The sequence below is a fragment of the Phytophthora infestans genome, genomic scaffold (genome assembly GCF_000142945.1).
Source record: "Phytophthora infestans T30-4 supercont1.7 genomic scaffold, whole genome shotgun sequence".
Classification (NCBI taxonomy): domain Eukaryota; phylum Oomycota; class Peronosporomycetes; order Peronosporales; family Peronosporaceae; genus Phytophthora; species Phytophthora infestans.
Genome location: NW_003303752.1, coordinates 2232859 through 2257765, shown reverse-complemented (window position 1 = coordinate 2257765; position 24907 = coordinate 2232859). Strand labels below are relative to the sequence as shown.

Sequence of the window (24907 nt, the reverse complement as noted above, 5' to 3'; positions counted from 1 at the left end):
TGCGGAATCAGAATGAAGGTCGTTCAATATATTTGAAAAAAAGCGCGCGGACTGAGCTCAAGTTTAGACCAATCGCATATTTGTGGTGTGACGCACCTCATCTATCGAAGGTACCCAAGTCGGTGTCTGAAAATGTTATGCTTAGTCAATTTAATTCGCCGAACATGACGACGCCAGCCAAGATCGAGGGCGCGGTGCCCAAGAAGGTGTACATGCACTACGAGGAAGGAAACGAGGCGCAGACATTGACGCTAAAGATGACGTTACCGTCGAAATGGGCTGGTCACACCGTCGACTACCTCAAGGAGGTATGTCTTCGAATGTTCTGGAAATTCACTGAATCGTAGCAGAACACTGACTGGGGCACTATTACTACGCGGCAGTTCTTCGTGGAGCACTACAACAATAAGAAGCCGGACAACGTGCTGGAAGCTACTCAGGTGCACCTGGAGAAGAAGAACAACGCGGTGCTCTTCGGTGATGAGCTGCTGCACACGGCCGTGCAGAAGTACGACGATCTGTTCCTTAAGGCCGGCGCCTCCACGCTCAAGCCCGCGCGCGTCCAGAGTAAGCGCAATAGTATTGATGATTTAGTAATGATATTGTGTACCTAATTGCTTTTTGGTATTGGAACTGGTGCAGAGAGTGCAGTCACCGCCACCTCGGACAAGAAGTACACGCAGTGCAAGAACCACGGCTGTCAGAAGAAATTCCTGGAGGAGGAAAACAACGACCAGGCGTGTCGTCATCACAGTCTGCCACCGCTCTTCCATGACATGAAGAAAGGCTGGCAGTGCTGCTCGTCCAAGATGGTATACGACTGGGACGACTTTGAGAAGATCGAGCCGTGCATCATCGGTCGCCACTCGGAGGTGGGACCCAACGAGCAATTCGCAGCGTCGCCCACCGTTGCGGCGGCTGAGAGTGCGGCAGCCAACTCGACCAGCGCTGCTGCTCCACCAGCGGCTCCACTCAAGTCGATTGAAGACTACAATCAGAAGAATCCGAACGCTGTGACTGCTGTGTCCGCTGCAAAGGACAGTCAGACGGTCCCTCCTCCCAAGCGGACGGACGGCAAGGCGAACTGCGTTAACTACGGCTGTCAGCAGGAGTATGTGGTGGCAGAGAACGCGGAGACGGCGTGCAAACACCACGCTGGCGCACCGGTCTTCCACGACGCCAGCAAGTATTGGAGCTGCTGCCCAAAGGACGTCAAGTACGACTTCGACTCGTTCCTCAAGGTGCCCGGCTGTGTCGTGTCCGCGCATACGGACGTCAAGACGGCTTAGATGGAGTAGAGTCAGTTGGGCAATGCAGTGCGTTGGCTGCTTGGAGACCCCAAGTTCCTACAAAAAAGGTGATTTCCAGCGACTGTTGTGAGGTCTACTTGCTCAGAATTATTTCCTGCCTTGCAGTGTAGAGCCATCTTGGTACTCACGTGTTTTTTTTTCTTCTCTTCTTCTTCTTCTTGTTATTCTCACTTAGCTACGTTGCTGTTGCTAGTAAAATTCTTCATCTACGCGGTTGATTTCGTCCCGGACGCGGTTGATCTCGGCCAAGTGTTTCTCCTTGAGATGAAGAACTTCAGCGATACGAGCGCGGTTGCGAGCCCACTCGTGCTCCTTGGCGCCTTTGACGATCTCGGCGACCTTAGCGAGGCTTTGTTCCCGCATGGCATCTTCCTGAGCCAGCAGCTTTCCGATGTGAATATCGTGAGAGCCGTTGATGGCATTGTTCAGAGCGTCTCGGTCGTTCAAGATGGCTCGACACTCGTCTGTAAGGTAATCATCGTCCTCGCCGTCGTCAGACGCCATCCTCTCGAGCAATGTAACTGCAAGCTGGCTCACGTTCTCGAAGAAATTATTCTCCAGGACTTCAATAGTCCGGAAGTGCTCGGTGGCGATATCTCGCGCCTCAGAGCCCACCGCGTCGATGGAGCTTTCCATTGCAGCGACCAACTCCTGCGCTATCTCCACGACGTCCGACTCAAGATTCATGAGCTCGTGGTGCAGTTTATCGCTGGAGACTTCCGCATCATGAAGTAGTTGCAAGCCCGCTGCAGATCCCGATCCGTCCGCGTCCGAAGCTGCAGCACTATGAGCAGAAGTAGCTTGCTTCAGAAGCTGTTTGGCTGTCCGACGGTGCGTCTCCACTGCGCGAATACTGGCCTCTTGAGCGTCAGCCTGGAGTTTCTCGTACGTCGCCCTGAACTCGTCGACCTCCTTGGTCAAGTTCGCGTGCCTGTCTAGTAGAACGAGCTTGACGTCTTCTGCCGCTGCCTTGGCCTTCTCCATGTAATCGTCGATGATGTTGCGCAGTCCTGGCAACACCTCAATCTTACTCATCTCGGTGTCCTCCTTGAACATGTCGGTCAACAAGGTCTACATGTAGATGACCAGGCCACGCACGTTAGATTCCGGGACATTGCCATGGCTACAAGTATCAATACCTCGAGAATGATCACGTTCGCGTCCTTGAGCACACTCAAGTATTTCTGTTGCTCCGCTTCTCTAGCCAGAGCGGCGTCCTCGATGGCTTTCACCTCCTTCAGCTCTTCCAGCTCATCCTGATATTGCTCTCGTGCTTGCACTGTTTCACTTCCGTCTACAAGCGCGTAGTCGAGATATTTGAGCTTCTCCAGATGAGCAAGTAAGAAGCTGAGCGAATTCCAGATTGTAAGCTTTCAGAACGAGGATCCCATAGAAAAGAATGAAACTCACGGGCGATACTCCGGGTCGGAACACACAGGATTTCCGGTTAAGTTGAGTATGCGCAGCTTCTCAAGACACTTCAGATACAGTAGTCCTTCCGTAGATGGCAACAAATTGTTTCCTATCGATAAAACCTACTCAGAGTCAGCGAGGAGATTTCGATTGTTAGAGGAGAATGTGACGATCTTTACCCACCTGAAGCTCCTTCAGTGTATCCAGGTTCTCGAGTTTCGAGATGCAGTTATTGTAGAGACTCAAGTCCGTCAGTTTGACGAGGCTTTCCAGGCCCTTGATAGCAGAAATGTTGTTGAACGACAGATCGAGCCACTCGAGATGCACGAGATGGCCGATCCCGTCGATCTCTTGTAGTACGTTGTTGTCAAGCTGCAGCTTTACAAGATGCCGCAGAGTCTCAAGATTTTCCATTTTGAAAATGTTCTGGAAAGACAGCGCCAGTGTCTGGAGCTTGATGAAATCCACGCTTTGATCGGCCTCATTGATCGCGTTGTTATTGGCAGGATCCAAGTCCGCACATGCCACCTTTTTGATCAACTCATCGCTGATCACAGCCACCTCTGCGTGCCGAACGCCCAGTCGATGCATGACACCAGGCAGGCCGTCGCGCTTGCACAACGGGTTTATTATTAGGTCCATAGTAAAACATGTCAACCCCCAAAAGTTGCAAAGTAGGGAAATCAGGCTATCTCGTTCTCGCAATCGCGGCTGAGTAGCGACTCACTCCGCTTTGATCTTTACCGTGGGGAATGCGATATAAAAATTGACCACCAGAAAGTAAATAGCATCACAGAATATGTTATGTTGTTGGGTTGAACTAGTAGTAGATAGTAGTATTGTGCTTTCTACTCAAAACTTGACTGCCTGATTTATTAATCACCCGCGCTGAATGGCCTATGAAATCGTTCATCCTACCATACATCATACGGAAACATTACATGCGACAGGTTTCCACATACTGCAAGCTCAGAGCAGTGCGCATCGGCAACGTTTCCCGTGTCAGCAAACGGTAATGGATCTCCGATCTAACGTCTCGCCTGGTAGCGCAAGAGGACCCCCACCAGCGGGTGCTGCATCAGCTGATGGTGCACGCTGTGGTGGTCGAACACGTGTATCGCCACATTCGGCCCGTGTATCTCCATATCCTGAGCGTACTCGGACGTCAACGGAGACTACACCGCCCCACCCAGGTCCAATACGACGGCGTACACCTCCAGACCGAGAAGCACTGCCAGCGACCACGACTAGGGCATACTCAACCCCGGGTCCAGTGTCATCCGCAGCCCAACGAGCGTCACTTCCTGGAGCAGCAAGATCACCTGGTGAATCAGCTCAAGCTCGACCTTCTCCAGCCCCTGGTACAGCTAGACAGCCGCGGACTCCACGTTCCACACGACGTCGAACATCACCCCGAGCTGCATCTCCTGTTGGTCAACCTGAGCAGCAGATACCAGCATCCCCAGCGGACGCTACTTCGCATCAATATCAGCTTGTGGTTCAACCTAAGTTGCAGCTAGTGAGTTTTGACCAATCATTTCTAAGTGTTGATTTTTCAGACTATCCATCAATCACCCTCGGTATCCAATTTTCACTGGAATTGACAATAGTAGTAGCAGCTTGTGGTTGTACTACTAAAGAACCTGGACAAGAACAGATCACAACAGTACTTTACACGCCTTACCGGTTAGGAACCAACTACCGCCTTCAATTCAGTTCTTGGTTTCTGACGGATTCGGTATGAGCCAGTACTACCGATATATTAGGTTCACGTGAGTCCAAAATGTGAGCCTTGCAATAGAAAAGAGAACCTGTCAATGGCTCTTGCTGAAAACTCGCGGTTCTTGTCCTTTCGCATTTGAAATTCCGAATCCAAAAATCCTCAGAACCCACTTCCTGATTCTTAGGGATTCTGAGTAATTATCAGAACCGTTGTTCTGGCTCGGTTCTTTTTAGGCGTGCTCCCAACTACCGCAAAAGTCGTAATGATAGAGCACCCATAGTAACTTTTAAATCTTTCATTTAGTGCGCAGTGGAAGGAGCTTGAAGTGCTCGCTGAAGACGCAGCAGCAGCAAGCGGTCGTTGCGCACCCGTACGTGGAGCCGATTTTGGCCAGAGTGTGAACCGTCAAGCGCTGCAGCACGGTGGAATTCTAAGCATTCAGCAGATGCAGATGCACGAGCTTGGCGCTTTGAGTTTCGGCATGGGTGTGCAGATACCTGGCGCGCACGGTGGCCTAGGTGCTGAACAACGAGCAGGAGGCTCGTCATTCCAGGCTGGAGGAGCGGTGTCACCGCCGCTGTACCCGGAATACCAGGCAGGCGCCTAGTATCAGGCGCACCGACCGCCTCTCTGCATCTCAATGCGATAGCGCCCCCGGCCAAGCAAATTAGGATCTACATGTGTAACGTCGACGAAAGCGAAGTTTACGAGGAACTTGGTAGCGGCTTTGAGCAGTGGATGCTACTGCTCTTCGAGCAGATTGAGCAGGCTTGTGAGTACGCCTGGACGGAGCGGTACAAGTTGAACAAGTTTGGTCGGCACTTGCGTGTAAACGTTGAGGAGTTGCTGACTAAGATAATCTCGGACCTCTACGAGAAGAGCGCGGATCAACTACGCTTGAAGATCCTCGAGAGGAGTTCACCTTGCCGACTCTGTCGTTGGAAGGGCCCTGATCCTAAGCACTCTCCTAAACGGAAGCAAGTCAGTTTCGACTGCTCCTCTCTGTATAACGACCGTACTGAAGCTCTCGGTTCAAACTGTTCCTCACGAGATACGGAGAACGGATTGTACGGCTATGTTAACGTCATCGCCGACGCCCCTGGGCCCAACCACAAGCCCGGTCTGGTGGAAGTACCGGGTGCTGCAAAGAACTGGTCGGCTGAAGATGAAGACGAGGTCGTCCCCCTCGGCAAGCGAGTGATCGGATCAGTGGGAGGCGTGGAAGCTCTATCGTGGGGGTTTATCGAGAACCTCCCGGCCCAACTTCTCATTGACTCTGGGGCCGAAGCGTGTCTAGTGCACCGGCGTGTACTGAAGCGTCTCGGTTTAACTAACACCTCTCTCCTACCGTACGTTGGTAGTCTGAACGGTGTGTCCGGGTCTACGCTCGTTATCGAAGGAGTCATCTACTAGCCCGTGACGTTGGGATCCGTCGAGAGGAGAATACCGTTTGCCGTCGTACATAAGCTGCACGTCGACGCCATCCTAGGCACCAACGCACTCAAAGACTTCAGAGCCGTGGTAGACTTGGATGCGAGCACTGTTACGCTGAAAGACACGGGTGAGGTGCTCCCCCTAGGATCTCCTCAAGTGGAGGAATCTTACCTGTCACATATCTCGTCTACTGTTCGAATCCGCCCTGGTGGACAAGCTCTCGTGGTCGCTGAGGTTAAAGGTCAACTGGTTGACGGGGCCACCGTTCTAATAGAAGGACTTGCCGAGTTGGATGACTCCATTAAAGTTGCTAGGACTCCGTGCACGGTGTATGACGACCGAGTGATCGTGGAAGTGTGCAACCCCTCCATCGAGGACGCCGTCATCAAGAGAAGTACTAGATTGGCGAGTATTATGGTGATCCCCGAGATTGCGTCTCAGCTAGGAAATGATGCGAGCAATAAACGCGAGGCTGTGCAGTCTGGCGAGACACAGACAATGAACCGGGAAGCACAAGACCAATGGGTACACTCTGTCATTAGCGCCTCTAGTACTACTGCCGAAGATGCGAAGGGATCCATACCCGGACTGGATCGAGTACTCAAGGAGGAGCTCAAAGTCGACTTGGAAGAGTCCAAGCTAGGGAGTGAACAAAAGGGAGTGTTCACGAAGTTCCTCCAACCGTTCAGGGACACGTTCGTCGAGACATCGATGCGCCCCGAACGTACGAGTCTACTCGAGTTTTCAATCGATACTGGAGACCATCAGCCTATGAAACAACCCCCTTACCGAGTGTCCAAGGCGGAAGGAGACGTGATGGAGTCCGAAATACAAGAGTACTTGAGCCAAGAACTCATACGACTCTTATCTAGTCCTTGGGCGAGCCCTGTGCTTATGATCCGCAAGCCTGATGGCGGAATACGGTTCTGCATCGACTATCGAAGACTGAACGCCGTCACTATCAAAGACTGCTACCCGATGCCGCTCATTGACGATATTCTGGATGTGCTAGTAAATTCTAAACTGTTCTCTACGATGGACATTGCGTCCGGCTACTGGAACGTCCCGATGGCCGCAGAGAGTGTGGAGAAGACAGCCTTCACTTGCAAATATGGCCTCTTCGAGTGGTTCGTGATGCCTTTTAAAGTGTGTAATACTGTCCCGGTCTTCGAACGACTGATGGAGACTGTGCTCGTCGACCTTAAGTGGAGGACTTGTCTAGTGTACCTCGACGACTGCGTGGTTTCAGCGAAGACTTTCCTACTCACCTGGTGCGACTAAAGCAAGTCTTGGAACGGTTTTAATCTGCTGGATTCAAGCTCAAGAAGAAGAAGTGTAAGTGGGCTCGTGACCAGGTAGCGTTCTTGGGACACATCGTCACTCCTTCTGGCATCTAGCCCAACCCCGAGAAAGTCAAGTCGGTGATGAATGTGCTAAGACCGCAGGACTTGCACACTGTGAGAGCGCTCCTGGATTTGACTAGTTACTTCAGGCGGTACATCCCCGGGTACGCGGCCATATCGGCCCCGATAGAGCGGCTCAAGCTGAAGGGAGCTCGATTCTTTTGGAGCGACGACTGCGAAGCCGCTTTCCTGTAACTCAAGCGTAAGCTGGTGGAACTCCTATCCTTGTGAATCCTGACTTTTCAAGGCGCTTCCATCTGTACGTGAACTCATCCAAACTCGCCGTGGGAGCGTACTTGATGCAAACCGTGGACGGGCGCGAGAGAGTCGTAGCCTATGCGAGCAAACTACTGGTTGGTTCTGAGAAGAACTGGGTCCATAAAGAGGATGGTACTTCGGAAATCGAGTGTTGGAATATTGTATGGGCCACGCGTAAGTTTCGCTGCTACCTGAATCGCTGCGAGTTCGACCTGTACACGGATCACAAATCCTTGACGTGGGTTTTAACGAAACTAACCGCTCGAGTAACGCTAAAGTGGCTAGGTGGGCCATGGAGCTGTCTCAACTGCGCTTCAAGGTGTTCCACAAGCCCGGTACTTCTATGGGTCATGTGGATGGTCACTCTAGACTTCACACCCAAACCATCAACGCAATCTCCATGGCGGAGCTACTCAAAGATGCTGACGACTCCTCCCCTGGTACCGTCAAAGTCAGGGAGACCGCGCCTCTCGACTCGACTCTACTCCCTACAGGATCCTTGCTAGAGAACACTGGCGACTCTAGTTCGGTCGTGTCACCCGACGAGGAAAAGACTACTGACCAACTCTTGGTGTCCCCGGTTGATGTGCTCGGGCTTCTACAAACTTGCTTCGTGGAAGAACAGAAGAGGACTCCTTGGATCCAATCTATGATAGCGTTCCTAAGCGATGGAGCTCTAGCTCTAGACCCTCAAATGCGCACTAAGATCCTGTTGATGGCCCCTAACTACTCGGTGAAGAACGGTGTGCTCATGCGTCGCGTGCACTTAAAAGCTCGAGCCGGACCCGCGTCTACCTATGAAGTACCAGTTTTTCCTACCTTATATATCGACAGTACTACATCATTGTCATAAGGATGTACTCGCTGCGCATGGAGGAGTTACATCGCCGCACGATAAAGTACGCAAGCACGCTTACTGGCACTTTTGGAAGAAGGATGTGGCCAAATATGTTCGAGAATGTACCGTTTGCGGAAGTGGTAAAGGCTATCGCCCTTGGAGGAACGACCTGATGCAAAGAATGCCGTACAAGAACTGTCTGGTTCCTTCTCTCTACTGCGTAGATGCAATAGGTGTCCTAGTGACCACTCCTTGAGGCAAAAAGTTCACTCGTCTTCGCCGACTACTTTACCCGATGGGTCGAAGCGTTCCTAGTGGCCCGCTTAGACACTGTGACGTTCGTGGAGATAATGGCGAACGAGGTGATCTCAAGGCATGGAGTTCCCGAGAAGCTGTTGAGCGACCAAGTCTCCAACTTCATATCGAGTTTAGCTCGGTCCTTCTACGAAACGCTCGGAATCAAGAAGTTATTTGATGCTGCTTATCACCCTCAGACTCAGGGCCTAGTCGAACGCTTCAATGGTACGCTGATTGGAATGCTAAAGATGTATGTCAACGAAGCTCAGAACGACTGGGACTTGTATCTACCCCGAGTACTTTTCGCGTACCGTTCGTCTTACCACGAGGCTCTTAAAGGCTCCCCTTTCTTCAGCCTGTATGGCCTAGACCCGGTTCTACCTCTAGACCTCGCGTTCCTTAGGACGAACAACGAGTGGAAGAGTAACGAAGTCGCCAGTTACCGCCGAAAACTGTTCCTATCACTTCGAGATACTAGACGCCTGGTGGAACGTCAACTCTTTAAGGCCCAGAGCAGACACGAACAACGGCTGAGTAAATAAGTGTCTGTTAAATTCAAGGAAGGAGACCCAGTGTGGGTCTATCAGTACTTCCGGGCTTGTCGCGGAGAGAAGACCACGAAGAAGCTCGCTTTCGCGTGGCATGGTCCTTACCGTGTAATTGGGACTGTGGGGGAAAACGCCTATCGAGTGGCCATCCCGACCCACCCTAACCGAGTAGTGTCGTCAATCGCTTGAAGCGTTTCCAAGGGCGGTGGAGCAGACCATTCCCGTCCGAAGTACCTGAGGGAGTGCGGACGAGTCCTGGAACCGACGACGACGGTCCTTTGTCGGAAGGAGATCTCCCGTCTACTAGCTTTGTGGAGAGACTCTTGATTGGAGGAGAAGAAACAGCCCTGACTGGAGTTCCCTGCCCGGTGATCAACATAATTGCTAGACGCAAGAAGAGCCGAGACGAACAGTTCCTAGTGTTGCTGGCCACCTATGAGACTCTTTGTAGGTCTCGGAACACTCTGTTGCCCACCTACGCTGCACTAATCAAGGCGCTTGAAGAAACCCGTCGTCGGGAGGAGGGCCTACCTGAATTACGTCGCAGTGCGCGGTTAGAATACGCTAACGCCGCTGTGGACGAAGAGGAACTACTCTTCTATGAGAGAAGAGTCGCGACGGACTGATCGATTGAGCCTGAGTAAACCCTCGACCCGTTTTCCTCGGAAGTGTTCTGAGGAACACTTCTTACTGTACTCTGTATATTTTTGGATTCAACGTTGCGAGTGACTACTCTACTATCTGCAGAAATGTAAAACCGCGGTTCCTAGATGAAGACCAAAAACGATAAATGATGGATGAATCGCGGATGAAAGGCAAAAGGAAACTTTGAGAACTACACTACTACTCCGACACTCGTCCGAAAGGGACGGTTGAAGCTCGGAGCATCGAACGTCTACGGGTTGATGACAACGTTGAGGTTTTATACGACTTTCAAGCGGCCGACCCTGACTTACTGGAAAACTGTACCAAAGACTACCCTGAAGCGTTCCCGTCGGACCTATCTGTCGAGTTGATGAACAACGAAGCTACTATGGTTCATATAATGAGGCAGCGTGGTGAGCCCGTTCGCCGAGGACGGCAAACGACAAGTCGGGGATGATGTCCCGTACCCGGGAACGAGAGGGGCATTCCAGGCGTCCTGCGGCTAAGATGACCCGAGGTCCTGTGGCGATTCCTCGCCCATCCGTCCCGTCAGGTCGGTACCCGCTAGACGCGGCGACTTGCGTGCCCCCTGTCGAGCCCGTTAGAGTTGCCCTATAGACGTTAATACGTACAACAGAGAATGGTTAGCAATTTTCACGTTTGCAGAAGCAGCGAGAGTTTTACCCTGAATAGGTTGGATGGCTGCCACAGCTTGCCGGACGCGTGAATGCGTTGGTACGAGAACAGGTGAACAGCAGTAGGAAAATCGGAACGATGGTGCGGGATTAGTCAACCCACTATATTTATGCTGGGAAATAAACAGATTGTTTAAAAGGCCATAGACTAACGATTAATGGATGTAGACGTGAAAAGTAGTCCTCTTTTTTCTCTAGCTTCCACATATTCGTTAGCAGAGCACTACCAGCCCACTAATCTCGTTCTGATATAGGAAGCCGCGAAGTGCTGATATCACAGCTTACCACAGTGCGCGCTGTCTGTCTGTCCATACACGAACCGGGGATAAGATGTTAAAGAAACGATTGATTGAGCGAATCCAAGAACAGGCCGTATTTGTTGATTGATTCGGTAATCTAACAGCTTTGCCAATACATCGACCATATCGGAACTTGCCCGTTGCCCTCGTCCTACTTAGCTACAAGCCATGATGATCATCACGCTTGGAAGCTAAGATGGCGTCAAGAACTTTGCGTACGATTTGAGCTGGATGCAGATATCGCACTTGCAGATGCTGCGGCTGCGAAGCCGAGTGACTCATGCCGATGAACTAACATCCAAGATATAATGATCTTATCTTAATAAAGCGACATTTATGCTGAATCCGCAATAAAGTAACTGTTGCAGATCACCGGTATACTGATTCTGACTATGGTTTTGAAGTTGGTGTGAGACGTAAGTAGATAAAGAAGGAAAGGAGGGCGAGAGGGATCAGCTGATAATTGGTTAAGAAGTAGTTAAGAATACAAGAAGTACCTAAAGGTGGCTTTTGCCGCCCAGTGACCAAGTCGACTTGCATCGACTTGGCTCCTACTCTGCATGTGCTAGAGCTACCGATCTGTAGTGATCGTGTAGCTTACAAGTGTAACAAACCGCTTTAAAGTTTTAATGCTCGATACTTACCTATCCCAGCCTTCGCGAAGCCCTACAGTCGTAATGATAGAGCCCTTTGGTGCACTGGCAATGAACACAATATTAATTTTTAAAGTTTCTTCAATATGGGACAATCAATGAAGTAGAACTAATTCCTTCGTAGCGCTCCGAGCCGTAGGTGATATCACCCAACATCTTTGACTCGAAGCGTAGCGGCACCTCGCTCTTCTAGGCCTTGTAGTCACCCTTCACATTTAGCTTAAACGATTTGATCGGGGGCGAGTTGATGAGGACCTTGGTGTACTCAGTCATCTCGCCGTCGTTGTAACGGCCAAGAGGAGTCATGTTACCTAGGGGGCGCCACGGGTCACTGGGGTCTCGGTGGCCGTTTGGTTGGCTTGCCGGCGGCTGACAAGGATTGTCAACTGGCACAGATTCTTCTTTGTTCGTTGATGAAAGTGTGTGCATACTTTAAGTAACATTTGGAAAAAAGCGCGGCCACCCGAAAATCCCAGCCGATGAGCGGATCAGTCGTTCAGTATAACTGTGCGACAGTGTTGCGTCATTGCTCAAGCTCGGACTTACTGCCACTGGGGTCGAAGCTTGATCTCGATTGGTCTAAATTTTAGAGCTCGTGCCTGGAACACCAGCTGCCACGTCAGTCGCAGGCACCGCCCTGATTGGGCTCATAACCAGTGGTGACGTAGGGTTCGTCACGGGAGGATTGCTCTCCATGTGTCGATCACTTCTAAGAATAGGTGTCATTTAAATGCAAATGCACTTAAAGATTAACTTTAGGAAAGTGATAAAAGGAAATGTGTAAACACGTATGTACCGGGCAAAACGCCGCGACAGGACCGCGGTGTCTGGTGAGGGTGAGCCACTGGCGTCAAAACGCAAAGTGAGGGAGCAACCTCCACCAGAACATCGCTGTTCTGCAAAAGGTAGATTAGTATACAAATAACAAATAGATCTACTAGAGCCTAGTAAAACGCTCTCTCATTGAGCACACCATCTTGGCAGCGCACAGCCAACGATGTTCTTGTGCCTACAGTCCTTGGTATAGTACGCTGTTATTGCACACATGGGTACGCATGGGAACGCAGTGTAGCCGGCTGTAGTGCATATGTAAGCTGCACTGCCAGGCGCATGAGTGTCCTTGGGATGTGTTTTGCAGACACTGTCAGTGGACGGTGGCTCGTCGACGGGGCACTGGACACTGGCAGACTGCACTGCACTGGCACTCGACACGCAGGTAAGTACACAAGCTCACACCTCACGGCCTCGACCTGTCTTGCAAGATCTGTTTGATCGCTATAAGCTGCGGTCGTCGCCATGATCGCACATTGGATGTCTAGCAGGAATACCGACATTGACGAAGACTGGTGCATCAAACATAGTTATGTAATACCGAATGTACTCCACTAAGTACGCGCATAACCTTGTTGCATTTTGAGGTTATATCTTACGTTTTGTATGCCTGGCATTTTTGCTTCAAATGAATCTCCGATCGTGAGTGTTTTCGGTGGTACTAGTCATTCGGTGGCGTAATCGCCATATCAGTTTCGCCTCACTTGACCTTATCGCTCCAGGTCACCCACCACCCATGAAGAACTTGTTGCAGCTTTCAGGTGCGCCTATATCAGACCTTCAGCAGCATTGCACAGCCTTACCTAACCTTATTTTCGCAGTGGTGTTGCTGGCTGTGACGCTTGTACCGTTCATATGGTACACGACCCTCATGCCCCGCTGGTTGTCGCAGTCGGGCGAGCGTAACTCCACCGTCTTCTACTCACAAGGCATGGGGCTCTGGCTGAACTACACGGAACACGTAGGTGACCCGAGATTCGACCCTGGGAACTCGCTGTGGGTGCCGCCCCAAGAGAGCGGGGCGGATTCCTACAGTGTGCAATGGTACGTCGTGCCCATCTGTGTGTACTACTGTACTCATGCTATTTGTTGCTATTCCTACAGTACTGCCCAGAAGTCCTTTTGCGCCAGTGCAGTGGGAGAGTTGCACAAGCAGTATTGCCAAGTGATGAAGGTGTATTGCGGGACAGCCATGACGTTTCTTCAGCTGATAATGTCCATGGTGGCGGGGTGCGGCGTGGTGGTGGCGATTTGGTCCGTTCATCTGATAACTACCCGGCACTGTACCATCGCAGACAAGTACCTTATGCACTTGTGTGTGCTCAATGGCATCGGCTGTCTAATAGCTGCGATGGTCTGGTACTTTTTCGTGTTTCAACTCATCATCGACTCGCCCTTCTACAAAGACCAATTCAACCGCTGCTCAGAGAACGACTCGGGCCGCACGTGTTGGCAGATGGGACTTTGTGTGTATTTCTTGATCGCTGGAGGCGTGCTGTACCCGGTGCTGGCTGTGCTGGTGATTACGCACGTGACGAACAAGTTTAGACGCTTCCAGCAGCTTCTGCGTCGGATGTACGAGACGGCAACAGTGGTGGAAGTTCCAGTTCCGGTGGCGGATATGAAGTCTCAGGTGCTGTCAAGTAGAAGAAATGAGACGCTAGAGTCGGCGGAGGTGGCGCTTGATGTAGAGGAATATCTGGAGTCGACCAAGCTGGCACCGCTAAAGAAACACCCGTCCGCTGTATTATCGCGAGATGTTTCCACAGAAGGTACCAAAGGCGAAGCGGATAATAAAAAGTAATTAGTTCGGGTATCAACGCAATTTGTTTTAGCAAAGACTAATAAAAGATTAAAAACAAAAGCACATTCTGTAAAAATTCAAGAGCTTAGTTAATTAAAGGCACATACTGTAGTAGAACATATTTTACGTTCCGTCAATACAATTGTTATTTGTCATCGTGGATTAAAGTTGACGACTTTTTGTGAAGTTTGTCGATAACTAATAATTTCTCATACAGAATACAAGTACCATTGATACAATTATTGGATTTTTGTTTTCGAGCAATCCATACTCCACATGGTTTGGAATGGTAAAATGGCTGTAGGAGTCACCCTGAGTCCCATAGTGGCGGTCTTTATACGGATTGGTTATTGGCTGGAGAAACGTTTCACCATTTCTCGCTTGTTTAACGTTGATTTCCATGTATTCTTCGCCCCTACGTTTTCATAACCTACTGTTTTGTTTATAAATGATAATTTAGCAAAAAAAAATCTGTTTCAATGAGTCAGACTCATTAAGTGTGTGCATTGCACTCTTTATTGTTGAGTATGTGCTGCTCTGCGGTAGTACACACATACAAACTGCACTTACGCTTATAAATCCTCACGGGAAAACGCACCGCTTGCCACGTTTCATTTGCTACACTGCCAAGTCGACGACGATCTTTACTTTTATAGCACATCAGCCGTATGATGTTCTTAATCTTGACAAATGCAGACTATAAATATTGTAAACTTGGGAACAAGTATATTATTACTGTATTTAACCGCGAAGTAATAATGGGATCATGACCAAAACGGCTTTTTGGCATCGATAGAGGCACTCGCTCCAAGATCCAGGTAAGAAGGGCAGACGAACCCAACCGGCAAGCCTCGTGAAATGGGAGAACAATGAAAGCTTTAAAAGACCTCAACATTGTTCTCGCTCTGCATTGAAAACTCGAAGTGAATCTGCGACGGCCACCACTGTAATCCAGATATGAATTACAGGCATCTATAGTTATTTTAATCTCTTTTAAAGAAATTTTATTCCTTCTTCCCAATTCAGAGCAGAGCATGGCAAATATTACACATGCACACGCATTTCTGTATCATTCAGAACCATCTTTTGTAGCCACTTTTGATCTCGTATGTGCACGTATCTTCACTTGTCAGGTAGTTTCTGCGCTCGTATTTGACGTAGAGCTCGCCCGATGGCAAGTGCTCGTAATAGATCCCGCCAAAGTCGATTTTGACACTTTTTTCGTCCGGTTGATCAGCCACCTTCTTTACCTGGCTGTTAAAACAGTCTTCCCGAGGCAATACGCCCAGCAACTTGACGGTGTGGCAGCCACTGATGACACACCCAGGCTGAGTGAACGTCTCCAAATTAACGACCGCTGACAATTTGGCTGGACGCTCAGCCGACTGCATCACCAGCTTAGCGTCTGTCGACACGTTTACAGGCACCACATTGTAGCCATATTTCACGTGGCTCACGCAGCCCACAGATCCGTTGGCGCAGCGCTCAGCGGCAAGTGGATCAAGAACCCACTCGAATGACGACTCAGGTGTCGAGCGACGCGAATCGGTTGCGCTACAGGTGGGGACAAGCGAGGCCAGGATAAGCAAGAGAAAGCGAACCGGCATGAATCGATCTTGGTTTTTCTGATTTTCTAACAAAATGTAAAGGATATAAAATGGCAATGTATTATATTAATAACAGTAAGTTATTGCTATTGTAAGTATTACATTTACAGCTAGTATTGATTGCCATTTTAATACTTCTCCAGGGCGGGACTCCCATATCACTTTTACTTAGCTTTTTTTTAACCCTGGCAGTGTTCAAACACCGGGTTTTACCTCTTAGGCAGGCTTATATCTATGGAAGTGGATAAAGTCACACAATGGGATCCACTTCGAGTCCGGTAATTTAGACCGAGAAACACAAATTCCGACAAACAGGAAAATAGAAAAACACTCCTTCCTTCCAGCTCCCCCCTCCTCCGTGTCACCCCCTCTCCCCCCTTTCACCCGCCCCCGACGATTTCCCGCCGTTCATTTCGAAACAGGACCAAATTCGACAAAATGGCGAGCGTCGCGTCGACTGGCTCGGGATCGGACGGCGAGAGTGAGCCTGCCGAAGCACGCTCTCCGGAGATACACGTCCCGGAATCGCGGAATACGTCTACGTGTGCTCCCCCGTTAGAGCAGCGCTGTTACACAACGTGGGGTGCATTTTTTTCGGCGTTGGAGCAGTACCAAGAGCAGACCCACCAAGTGTTCCGTAAGCGTACCTCTACAAGTGCTGCATCTAGGAATGCTGAATTAGCGAAGCGAGGCAAGCTGACAGAGACGACAAGAATTCCTGATTCGTTCGACAAATACTACCGGCGACTTTGTTGCACGCATGGCTGGAGTCGGCCCAGTCGGTCTACTGGCAAGCGCTCCAACTACTTTGTCAAGTCGACGGGGTGCGAGGCTCAGATCTCGGTTACAGTGGTGTGGTCAGGAGATCATGGTTTTCAAGTGAAGATAAACCAGCAGAACACGACGCACAACCACGGCCTCGGACCAGACAAGTATAACAACCACCCTGCCAATCGACGTATAGATGATGAAGAGATGCTTGATTTTGTCGACGAGCTACAAGCTGCTGGAGCAAAAAAGAAGTTGATACTTGCATTTTTGCGGCGTCGCTCAGGTACTAGTACTATCATTTGCTGTTTTTTATTGCTATAATATTGCTGAACTAATCTGTTTCATCTGGCAGGCAAGCAGGTAACCCTACGTGACGTGCACAACATGGTGCAGAAGCTTAAGGAACAACGCCGAGGATCTACTACTGTTGAAGCAAGGTTAGAGTCCAGCCTTAGAGACTTCTGCTTGCGAAAAGGAAACACGGCTACCATCTACGTGGATGATGACAAGTTGGCTCAAGTAATTACTTTCCAGACTCATCAAATGCGGCGCTTTTTCGAAGCTTTTCCTAAGGTTTTGATGATCGACGCGACTCACAACACTAACGACGCCAGATACAAGCTTTTCAGTTTCATGATTCACGACGTTTTTGGCCATGTAAGAGCGCTTCATCTATCTTTCACGTGTCTGACCGTCTAATGTTGCTCGTTGTGTTTGTTTGCACGGTGACTACTTGTGACTATTGTGGCTTGTTGACAAATGTGTGACTTTTGTGGCGATTTACTGCGGCATTGTGGTGCTTTGTGATTTACGTGGTCGCGTTGTGGCATTTTGTGGTTTTGGTGTGGCGATGTCGCATTTTGTGACTTTGTGGTTTTTGTGTGACTTGTGGCACACAGGGCCAATACGTGCAGCATGCCCTTATGGAGAACGAGAGTGCAGTTTTCTGATGAAGTCGCTTTTCGCCTAGGTTCAACTAGCGTTCAAGAACGTGTATGTGCCTTTCAAACGAGATATTGAATCAACCTTATGTGAAGCTGCATCTTATAAGTAGCCACGAATATGTCTGCATAACTAGGACTGAGGCGGCCGGCACGTCGTCTCCTTTAAGAACCATAAATGCCTTTGTCTTGCATGCGTGTTCGCGAGCTCGCGCGCCCGTTTTTCGATTCTCTTCATGACCATGCAGCATGCCGTGCTGCATGGGATAGCGTAAGCACTTCTCCACCATGTATCTGCTTTCATGAGTCCATCAGCAACCGCTACAAATCTCCGTGTCCGACCTGGAACCGCGTTGTTGGTACTGTTGGCAAGGCACGAGCTGCGCGGCCATGCCCATAAACATGCTCTTACGTCGACTCTGCGGTGGTCTTGACAGCGCTGTACGACTGGGTGATGCCCACATTGCATGGCTCTCGGGCACTTGGTCACATGTCCAACGCTGGATAGCTTGTTCGAGACCTTCAGCACGGCGGCACAGCCTCCATGCAAAGCAAATCACGTCGTGACGAGGACGTCCCCTTCCCGTGCTACTTGCATCTCGGACGCCTGTTTCCATCGTCTTCATCCGTCATTCCTCGCGCGTCCGCAGCGCCCGCGTCGCCTCTCACTGCGGCAGAAATCTGACTGCGCGAAGTTTTGCGTACAGTCGTGCAACACGACCATTAGCACATCATTCGCAGCACATTTCGGTATGCGCAAGCACGCGGCACGGGCTGAAATTTTTGAAATATATCGGGTTATTTATTTTGATAGTTTGCCCTTTTGTGGCTTTGTGACGCTAGTATTCGCCACACAAGACGGAATGCCGTGTCTGTGTCACTAATATGCGCTTAAGTACGAAGTCACACTCTTATTGTGTGACTCTAACACTGGTCTATATCTATTACTACATCATGTAGCGTTTTCTGCTGCCCTTGGGCTAAAATACTAGATTATCGGAAGTAAATACTTGTGCCAACAAGGGTAACTTTATTTAACTGGGACCTGGTCACCTGCTCCGCCAACATCTGTAAAGAACAATACCACTGCACTGGACATGTACTACTACTAACCTAAAAACTACTGTTGTACTACTAGTAATAGAAGTACCAGTAAAATAAATACTACTTCAAGTACGTACATAGTACTACAGTAGTACATGTAGTACAAACCTCGGAAATTGCAACTAGTACTGAAGCTTAATTAGAAGCAGCTCGAAGAACTACTACATGTAGTACTACGTAGTAATTCGTGTACAGTAAAAGAATTCTAACGTATTGTACTGTAGTAAGTGCAAGGTAGCTGCCGTTCTTAATTAAGCCAACGCTGTAGCGCTCTTGCCGTGCAGTAAGCGTTCATCAGCTTTAGCTGATTCTCCTTCTTCGATGTCAGTGTCACTGTGTTCGGCTACCTTCTCGTGTTCCTCAGCGGAGAGGCTTGCTAGCTTGCGAGAAATGCTCTGCGCCAACAGCTGTGACGGGTATTCCACTACATGGTACGAAATGGTCGCAAGCATAATCACCAGAGCAAAGATGGAGAAGGTCCTATCGTAGTAGTTGGCTTGGTACTTGATGGGCTTGGTGAAGATGACGAACACGTGCAGCAGATAGACGGAGAAACTGATCTTGCCTAAGTAGCGAAGCACCACCCACTCGAAGATTTCAGCTACAATTGACGGCCGAATCATCTCGATAACAATCAATAGTGACAACTTGACGCTCGTGAACGGCATGATGTACCGAGTGTCAGGCGGTAGTGGCATTCCCAGCCAGTTGAAGAACAAACCGCGGAAAACAACACTAAGGTAGGCAGCAATCAGAACGGCTTCTGCAATTCGAAGTGCGATAACATGTAGAGTGAGGAATTTGAAGCCGCTAGACTTGATCCACATGTCCGTCTTTACGAAAATGACAGCAGCCATCGAGCCCGCAACAAACGTCGGAAGATGCGCGCTTAGAGGTTGACGATAGAAATTATCTCGAATCGTGTATAGACCCTCGTGGAAGACCCAGGCGTAGAGCGGGATGAAGGACAACCACCAGAACCGCCCAATCTTGAGTACAGCGAGAACGAACGCGGGTAGGATGAAGTAGTACGAGATCTCAAGGGGTAGAGTCCACAGCAAATAGTGTCGATGTTCCGGGTGAAAAGTGAGAGTTTGGAACAAGTTAAAGTCCTCGGGCTTCTTCACCAAATAGTACTGCTTCTTGTACTCGAATGGCATCAGCCACAGCGCGATTGACAAGACAGCGAAAAGGGGGTACACCCGAAAGAAACGTTTCGAAAAGTAGTCGATCAGCGTGAACCCCCACTTCCGATACGATGCTGCCTCGGCTATCATCTTGCTGCTTTTCTTCATAAAAATCATGGTCAACAGGAACGAAGATAGCACGAAAAAGGCATCCACACCGACGGCCCCCATGAAGATGTCGTGCATGTATCCAGAGTGCTGGGTCACCACAAATACGACCGCAGCCCCGCGTACTCCATCCAGGAACAGGATTTTGGTCACTGGCGACAAAGGGCGCTCGGCTGGCCTGTTCCGTGGGAATCCTTCTTCCGGTTTTGATACGTTCTCGTTGGTCGTTTTCATATTGAACGCCTTCTCTTGAATCGATACGTTCTCTTTAGTCCCGTCGTCCTCGACGACTTGGATTGCATGCATCATGGCGTCAGGCGTCTGCAGTAAAACGATAGCTACAACGCCAGGACAAGTCGTAGTCAAAGTTCTGACCAGAACGCCGAAAGTCGATGAATGAACACTGGCGGCAAGCACAAGTATAGTCAACGCAGGCGATGAGGAAAAGGCTGAACGCCTCTAATCAATGCAGGAAGGTTCAGATTTGCCGACAGCAATCATCTTGAGCGCTTAAGTAATTACGCGCGGAACAGCTCGGCAAACACGGTGAAAATACATGTACTGTACTTGTCTCGTCACCTGTTTTGCGGAATATACGGAGAGTTCAATTCCGAGATGCAAACAGCAGGGGGAAACGTGTGGCAGCCATTTAGTCTTTCATTATTGCAGTGCATGTATCATACAGCTGCTTATTTTTACTTTTATTAATACTTGATACCATTATGACTTCGTATTATTTAATAAAACAGACGAATTGATAGCCGCATTCTATAACTATATAGAGGAATCACAATTCGGAGCTGTACCCAAATACGGTACACACAGCACTGGTAGCCGGCGTTGAACTACGTAGTGAATCGACTGGTGCGGGCTTACGGTGGCAATTGTCAATTCCCCGCTCAACACTGCAATGCCGCTTATGCCTTCGCCCACTAAGACCCCACCCACGTTGCACAAAAGGCAAACGAATGGACTGCGACGATAGATCATTGAGCCAGGTCCAGTTTGGGTTGTGGGCTCAAAACGAGTTTCATCTTTATCACAGGCAACGATTAGAAAATCCTGAAACAGAGACACCTACTCAAAACCATAACATTGCAAGCTTTGTTTACAAAGTCGCGAGTTAGACTCAATGCTCACAAATTGGGTCAGCTGGCGAAAAACTAAATAATAAAAAGCGATTGCATTGGCAATGCGGATGGATCTGAACGTTTGCCACCACTGTTACCAATCTTCAATCGACCTTGACAGGATGGATTTTATCAATGGTTAATAATCTCTGAATAACAATATCTGTCATTTTCGTATTACTATTCACTGATGAGAGGGAAGAGATCAGTTTATCTTAAGTTTTTCTTCAGTTTTTTTCAGTTAGGGAGACCCTCTCAGCTACTATATTTGGACCGAATTTCTGTTGGAATCAGTACAAAGAGGATCGTCATCTACAGTTTATGGGGATAAGCTCTGTATTACTGCTAAGTATGACTATCAGCTTATAACACGTTGTGTTAAGATAGTAATGGAATACTTGCAACACAAGTTATTAATAAAAAGTAGTGATATTAATATGGTACGGTATGTAGTTTCATGGCCCACCTGGGTGTACCATCCGATGATTCATCGGTTGGTCCGATGATCACTGCTGGAATCCAGCCTGGCTCAATGGGTACCGTATTTCGCATGTAGAGAGATGCACCTAATGTTCACATAGCAAATCAAACCCGGATAAATATATATTCAAAAGACACAATCAAATTATGCGGGAACCTTTTTTCCTTTACAAAAAGTGTATTTACACGACGGCTACATGTACGTCAGCACTCACGTTGCCATCCTCCTCTGCGGTGAGCCATCTATCAAAATTGTGATCTTCGTCAGTACTTAACCCTACTAGCGATAGTCGCTGCAACTCCTCCACCAAAGACGCAGCCGCAAGGCAGTCGGTGTCGAGACGCAAGTCGCACTTCTTGTACCCGTAGCTTCTTCTGCACCGTGATGCCCTTGACCGTGTGTTTGGTCTGGTGGCGTCCCTTACCACCGACACGAGGTCTGCCCACTGGGCGAGGCTTCGTGCGTGACATGGCAAATGACCGACTGCCGGCGCAAATTTTGCCGCAAAGACTTGGTTGGCTTAGGAATGGTGCATGCGATTTCCTCAATTCAAGATAGCCGAATGTGATTGGTCAATATCTAGGTGCATTCTACATGCGAAATACGGTAATCCGGTTGCGGAGAGCCAGTGCCTAAAAGTGAGGTTTTCAATGCTAATACGCCGGTAAAGGTATTCTGGGGGTTGCAAACCCGGACCCCCGCTAAAAAAAAAAAAAGCTGGAGAGTGCAAGGGTCGCTGGGCCCACCTCACACCCGCTCACTACCGTCTTCCGAGTCAAATTGTATTAAAAATAATATTTTGTTTCTGCACCGGCGCTTCGCAACCGGCGCTCCGTAGATTATTGTCCCGGCCAAAAAGGCTTGGACGGAAATATAAAAAAGTCAGGTGGCCCAAATGAATTTGATAATATCTCGTCTTCCTGATGAGAGCTTAAGACGTGCTTACCCTCCTTTGTTAGATGCCTGTCTTAAGAAACTGCTCAGGCATGCAGCGCGTCTTACATGAGAGCGGTATAGTCTAAATTGAGCACGTAATTTATTATCTCTATAGCGAAAAGATGTAAGGTATAAGTCCTTACATACTTGACCTAAGCTCAGCGCAAATTTAAGTCCTCATATAATACCCCACTGAGCAGGTCCCAACCTTGGTACTACCGGTATTAGGTACAAGTACTTGTACCGGTATTATATTACATATGAGAACTGTACAGTACCGAGCCGAAAACCGTTCAAGATCTCTACCACTCCATGCCGAAGCGCCTACTTCAAGTTAAAGACAACCGAGGGGGTCACACGAGGTACTAAAGGTGCGTGAAAGCTTCAGATAGTGTTCGTATGGCTACTACTACAACATGGGATGCAAAAGTGTTAACAGCAGCTCTTAAAAGTTGAGAATAACAAAATAGACTTTCACTTTTTTTGCCATAATTTTACTTCTTTTTTGTTTGAGTGGGCTCAACTTCTACCAGCTTCTGTCAATCTGGTCAAATGATAGTTTGTTGGGAAGCCTTCACGTCAGGCATTCATATCATGCATAGTAACCAATCTAAATACCGTCAGGGACCAAACGCCGTGGGCCAACGTGCTCAAGGAGACGTTGGACGTAGACTTTCTGTACCCACTGTACATCTACTGTACATGTTGGAGAAAGTCCGCCAGAGCGAAATCCTGCGGACGATCGCTCGACAAAAGGGCCTGTTTCGTGCGACGTCAATAACAAATCAATAATTTGGAATTACTGTACATGGACAACGCGTTAAAAGCACTTAACTGTACTGCGAGAGCACTGTAAACTTGGGGAAACGCACAAAAATGTGTCTGAGCACTTTCAAACTTTGAGAAACACAGTAAGAAGCCAGAACTTGCATTAAGATGCTCGCTGGCACACTAATACCAGGTACCTCCACAAAGGTAAAAGAACAGCCTGCATTTTGTGCATGGCAGGCGCACTCGTGGCTTGAGTGTGCGCAGAGCAGCGCAATTCAGCCGCCCTAGGGTGGAGTCCAGCGTCCAATCAGATCGAGTCTCCGTTCATTCTCGCGAGCTTAGCGAAGCATGCCCCGGACGCTGCCCTGGAGAGAGCTGGGGTGTGAGCTCGGCGTCGACGAGGCCGACATCATCCTCGGCACGTTCAAGACCCACAGCACGGACAAGAGCAACACAATGCCCTGCACTGTGTGTCGTAGTGGTTACCACCACAGCATGCGTTACAGGCTGCTTAAATGCGAGTCGGCCACCTGCAGCAACACTACTTGCTCTTGGCGAGGCAAGGTGCTTGTCTGCTCTGAGTCCGGTGACGCCTACATTTATGAGCTGGGGGACCACCTCACTGGTGCATCCTCCCCGAAGCGCCCGAAGCTATCTAGGAAGCAGAAAGATTACTGCCGAGAGCTCTCACAACAAAGGCTGCGGCCACTCCGCATCCAGCAAGCCATGGCCCAGTAGTTTCATCTGCCTGCACCTGCCATCCCTCCTCTGAACAAAGTCCAAAGCTTCTGCAACTACTACAACCGCACCGAGCTGGACAATCACGACCGCGTCGACGACCTGACGCAGTGGATTTATGCGCGCGCGTTTACTGGCACGGAGGACGAGAACGAGACCTTTGCGTTCGCTTGGGACCTTGACACGGAGGGAAGGCCTGCTATGGGCGACGGTTCGGATGAAGAGCCTTTTGTGGTAGGTTTGACGACGAAGACGCTTGTGAGATGTGTTTTTTCCACGTTATGGCTAACGTGGAAAAGCGGTTGAAAGGATTTCCCTCACATGTAGCAGCAGCGTTAGTGCGTGGGCTTTACGACCTACACTTTGCCCGCGACCAAATTTCATATTCCTGGATGCTGGATCACTATTTGCAAACTTGGAGGAGATACCCGGACCTGGTGGATTTCTGCTCCTACTTTTGAGGGCAGTGGCTTCGCTCAACGGAAGAGCAGATAGCAGCGTCAGCGCAAATGGGCGCAAACTACGCACGGATGGAGGTGCAGGATCAGCCGCCCTACGGTTGGAGTGTTTATCTACGATCGCAATGGTGTCCTTGCAGCTACTGCTTCAAGTTCGGGACGTGCGTTCACCTACTGTTTGCTCAATGGGCTTCCGATCGACTTGATGGAGCAGGGAGGCGATTGCTGGTGAATCGCCGAGTAACTGGGAAGCGCAGGAGGGATACGCTCGGAGGAAGGCCTCGTCTAATCGGTCCAGCGCTGTCTTTGTAGTGAAGTAGTGTGTCCGGCACTTGCATGCAGCTCTACATCAACTCATAAAAGCCTATAGTGTACTTATAATACATGGGGGGGGGAACAGTATATGTGAGTACTTAGTTTCGAATACGTTTGCGAGTCCAGGACACGCTGCAAGCACATTCAGGTCCCGGATTCGCATAATACACATATCAGTACACTTTTAAAAGGCACTGCAAGCGAGGATA

The 24907-nt window shown here is 49.4% G+C and overlaps 5 protein-coding genes across 5 annotated transcripts; 2 read left to right on the top strand and 3 right to left on the bottom strand.

Moving 5' to 3' along the window:
* Positions 1 to 156: 156 nt before the first annotated feature.
* On the top strand, positions 157 to 1372 carry PITG_05289 (uncharacterized protein; the record flags this gene model as incomplete). The annotated part of the gene is made up of 3 exons (XM_002998912.1): positions 157 to 308; positions 384 to 567; positions 643 to 1372. The coding sequence occupies 3 exons, from the start codon at positions 165 to 167 to the stop codon at positions 1287 to 1289; spliced, it is 975 nt and encodes a 324-aa protein (XP_002998958.1).
* A 127-nt stretch (positions 1373 to 1499) lies between these two features.
* Positions 1500 to 3314, bottom strand: PITG_05288 (uncharacterized protein; the record flags this gene model as incomplete). Its single annotated transcript, XM_002998911.1, has 4 exons — positions 1500 to 2381; positions 2450 to 2657; positions 2721 to 2845; positions 2907 to 3314. The coding sequence occupies 4 exons, from the start codon at positions 3312 to 3314 to the stop codon at positions 1500 to 1502; spliced, it is 1623 nt and encodes a 540-aa protein (XP_002998957.1).
* A 9760-nt stretch (positions 3315 to 13074) lies between these two features.
* PITG_05287 (uncharacterized protein) lies at positions 13075 to 14074 on the top strand (the record flags this gene model as incomplete). Its single annotated transcript, XM_002998910.1, has 4 exons — positions 13075 to 13108; positions 13169 to 13391; positions 13452 to 13973; positions 14041 to 14074. 3 exons carry the CDS (start codon positions 13219 to 13221, stop codon positions 14072 to 14074), a joined length of 729 nt encoding a protein of 242 aa, XP_002998956.1.
* Positions 14075 to 15222: 1148 nt separating this feature from the next.
* PITG_05286 (uncharacterized protein) lies at positions 15223 to 15777 on the bottom strand (the record flags this gene model as incomplete). Its single annotated transcript, XM_002998909.1, has 1 exon — positions 15223 to 15777. The coding sequence occupies one exon, from the start codon at positions 15756 to 15758 to the stop codon at positions 15225 to 15227; it is 534 nt and encodes a 177-aa protein (XP_002998955.1).
* A 3048-nt stretch (positions 15778 to 18825) lies between these two features.
* On the bottom strand, positions 18826 to 19947 carry PITG_05285 (acyltransferase family; the record flags this gene model as incomplete). The annotated part of the gene is made up of 1 exon (XM_002998908.1): positions 18826 to 19947. The coding sequence occupies one exon, from the start codon at positions 19945 to 19947 to the stop codon at positions 18826 to 18828; it is 1122 nt and encodes a 373-aa protein (XP_002998954.1).
* Positions 19948 to 24907: the final 4960 nt, after the last annotated feature.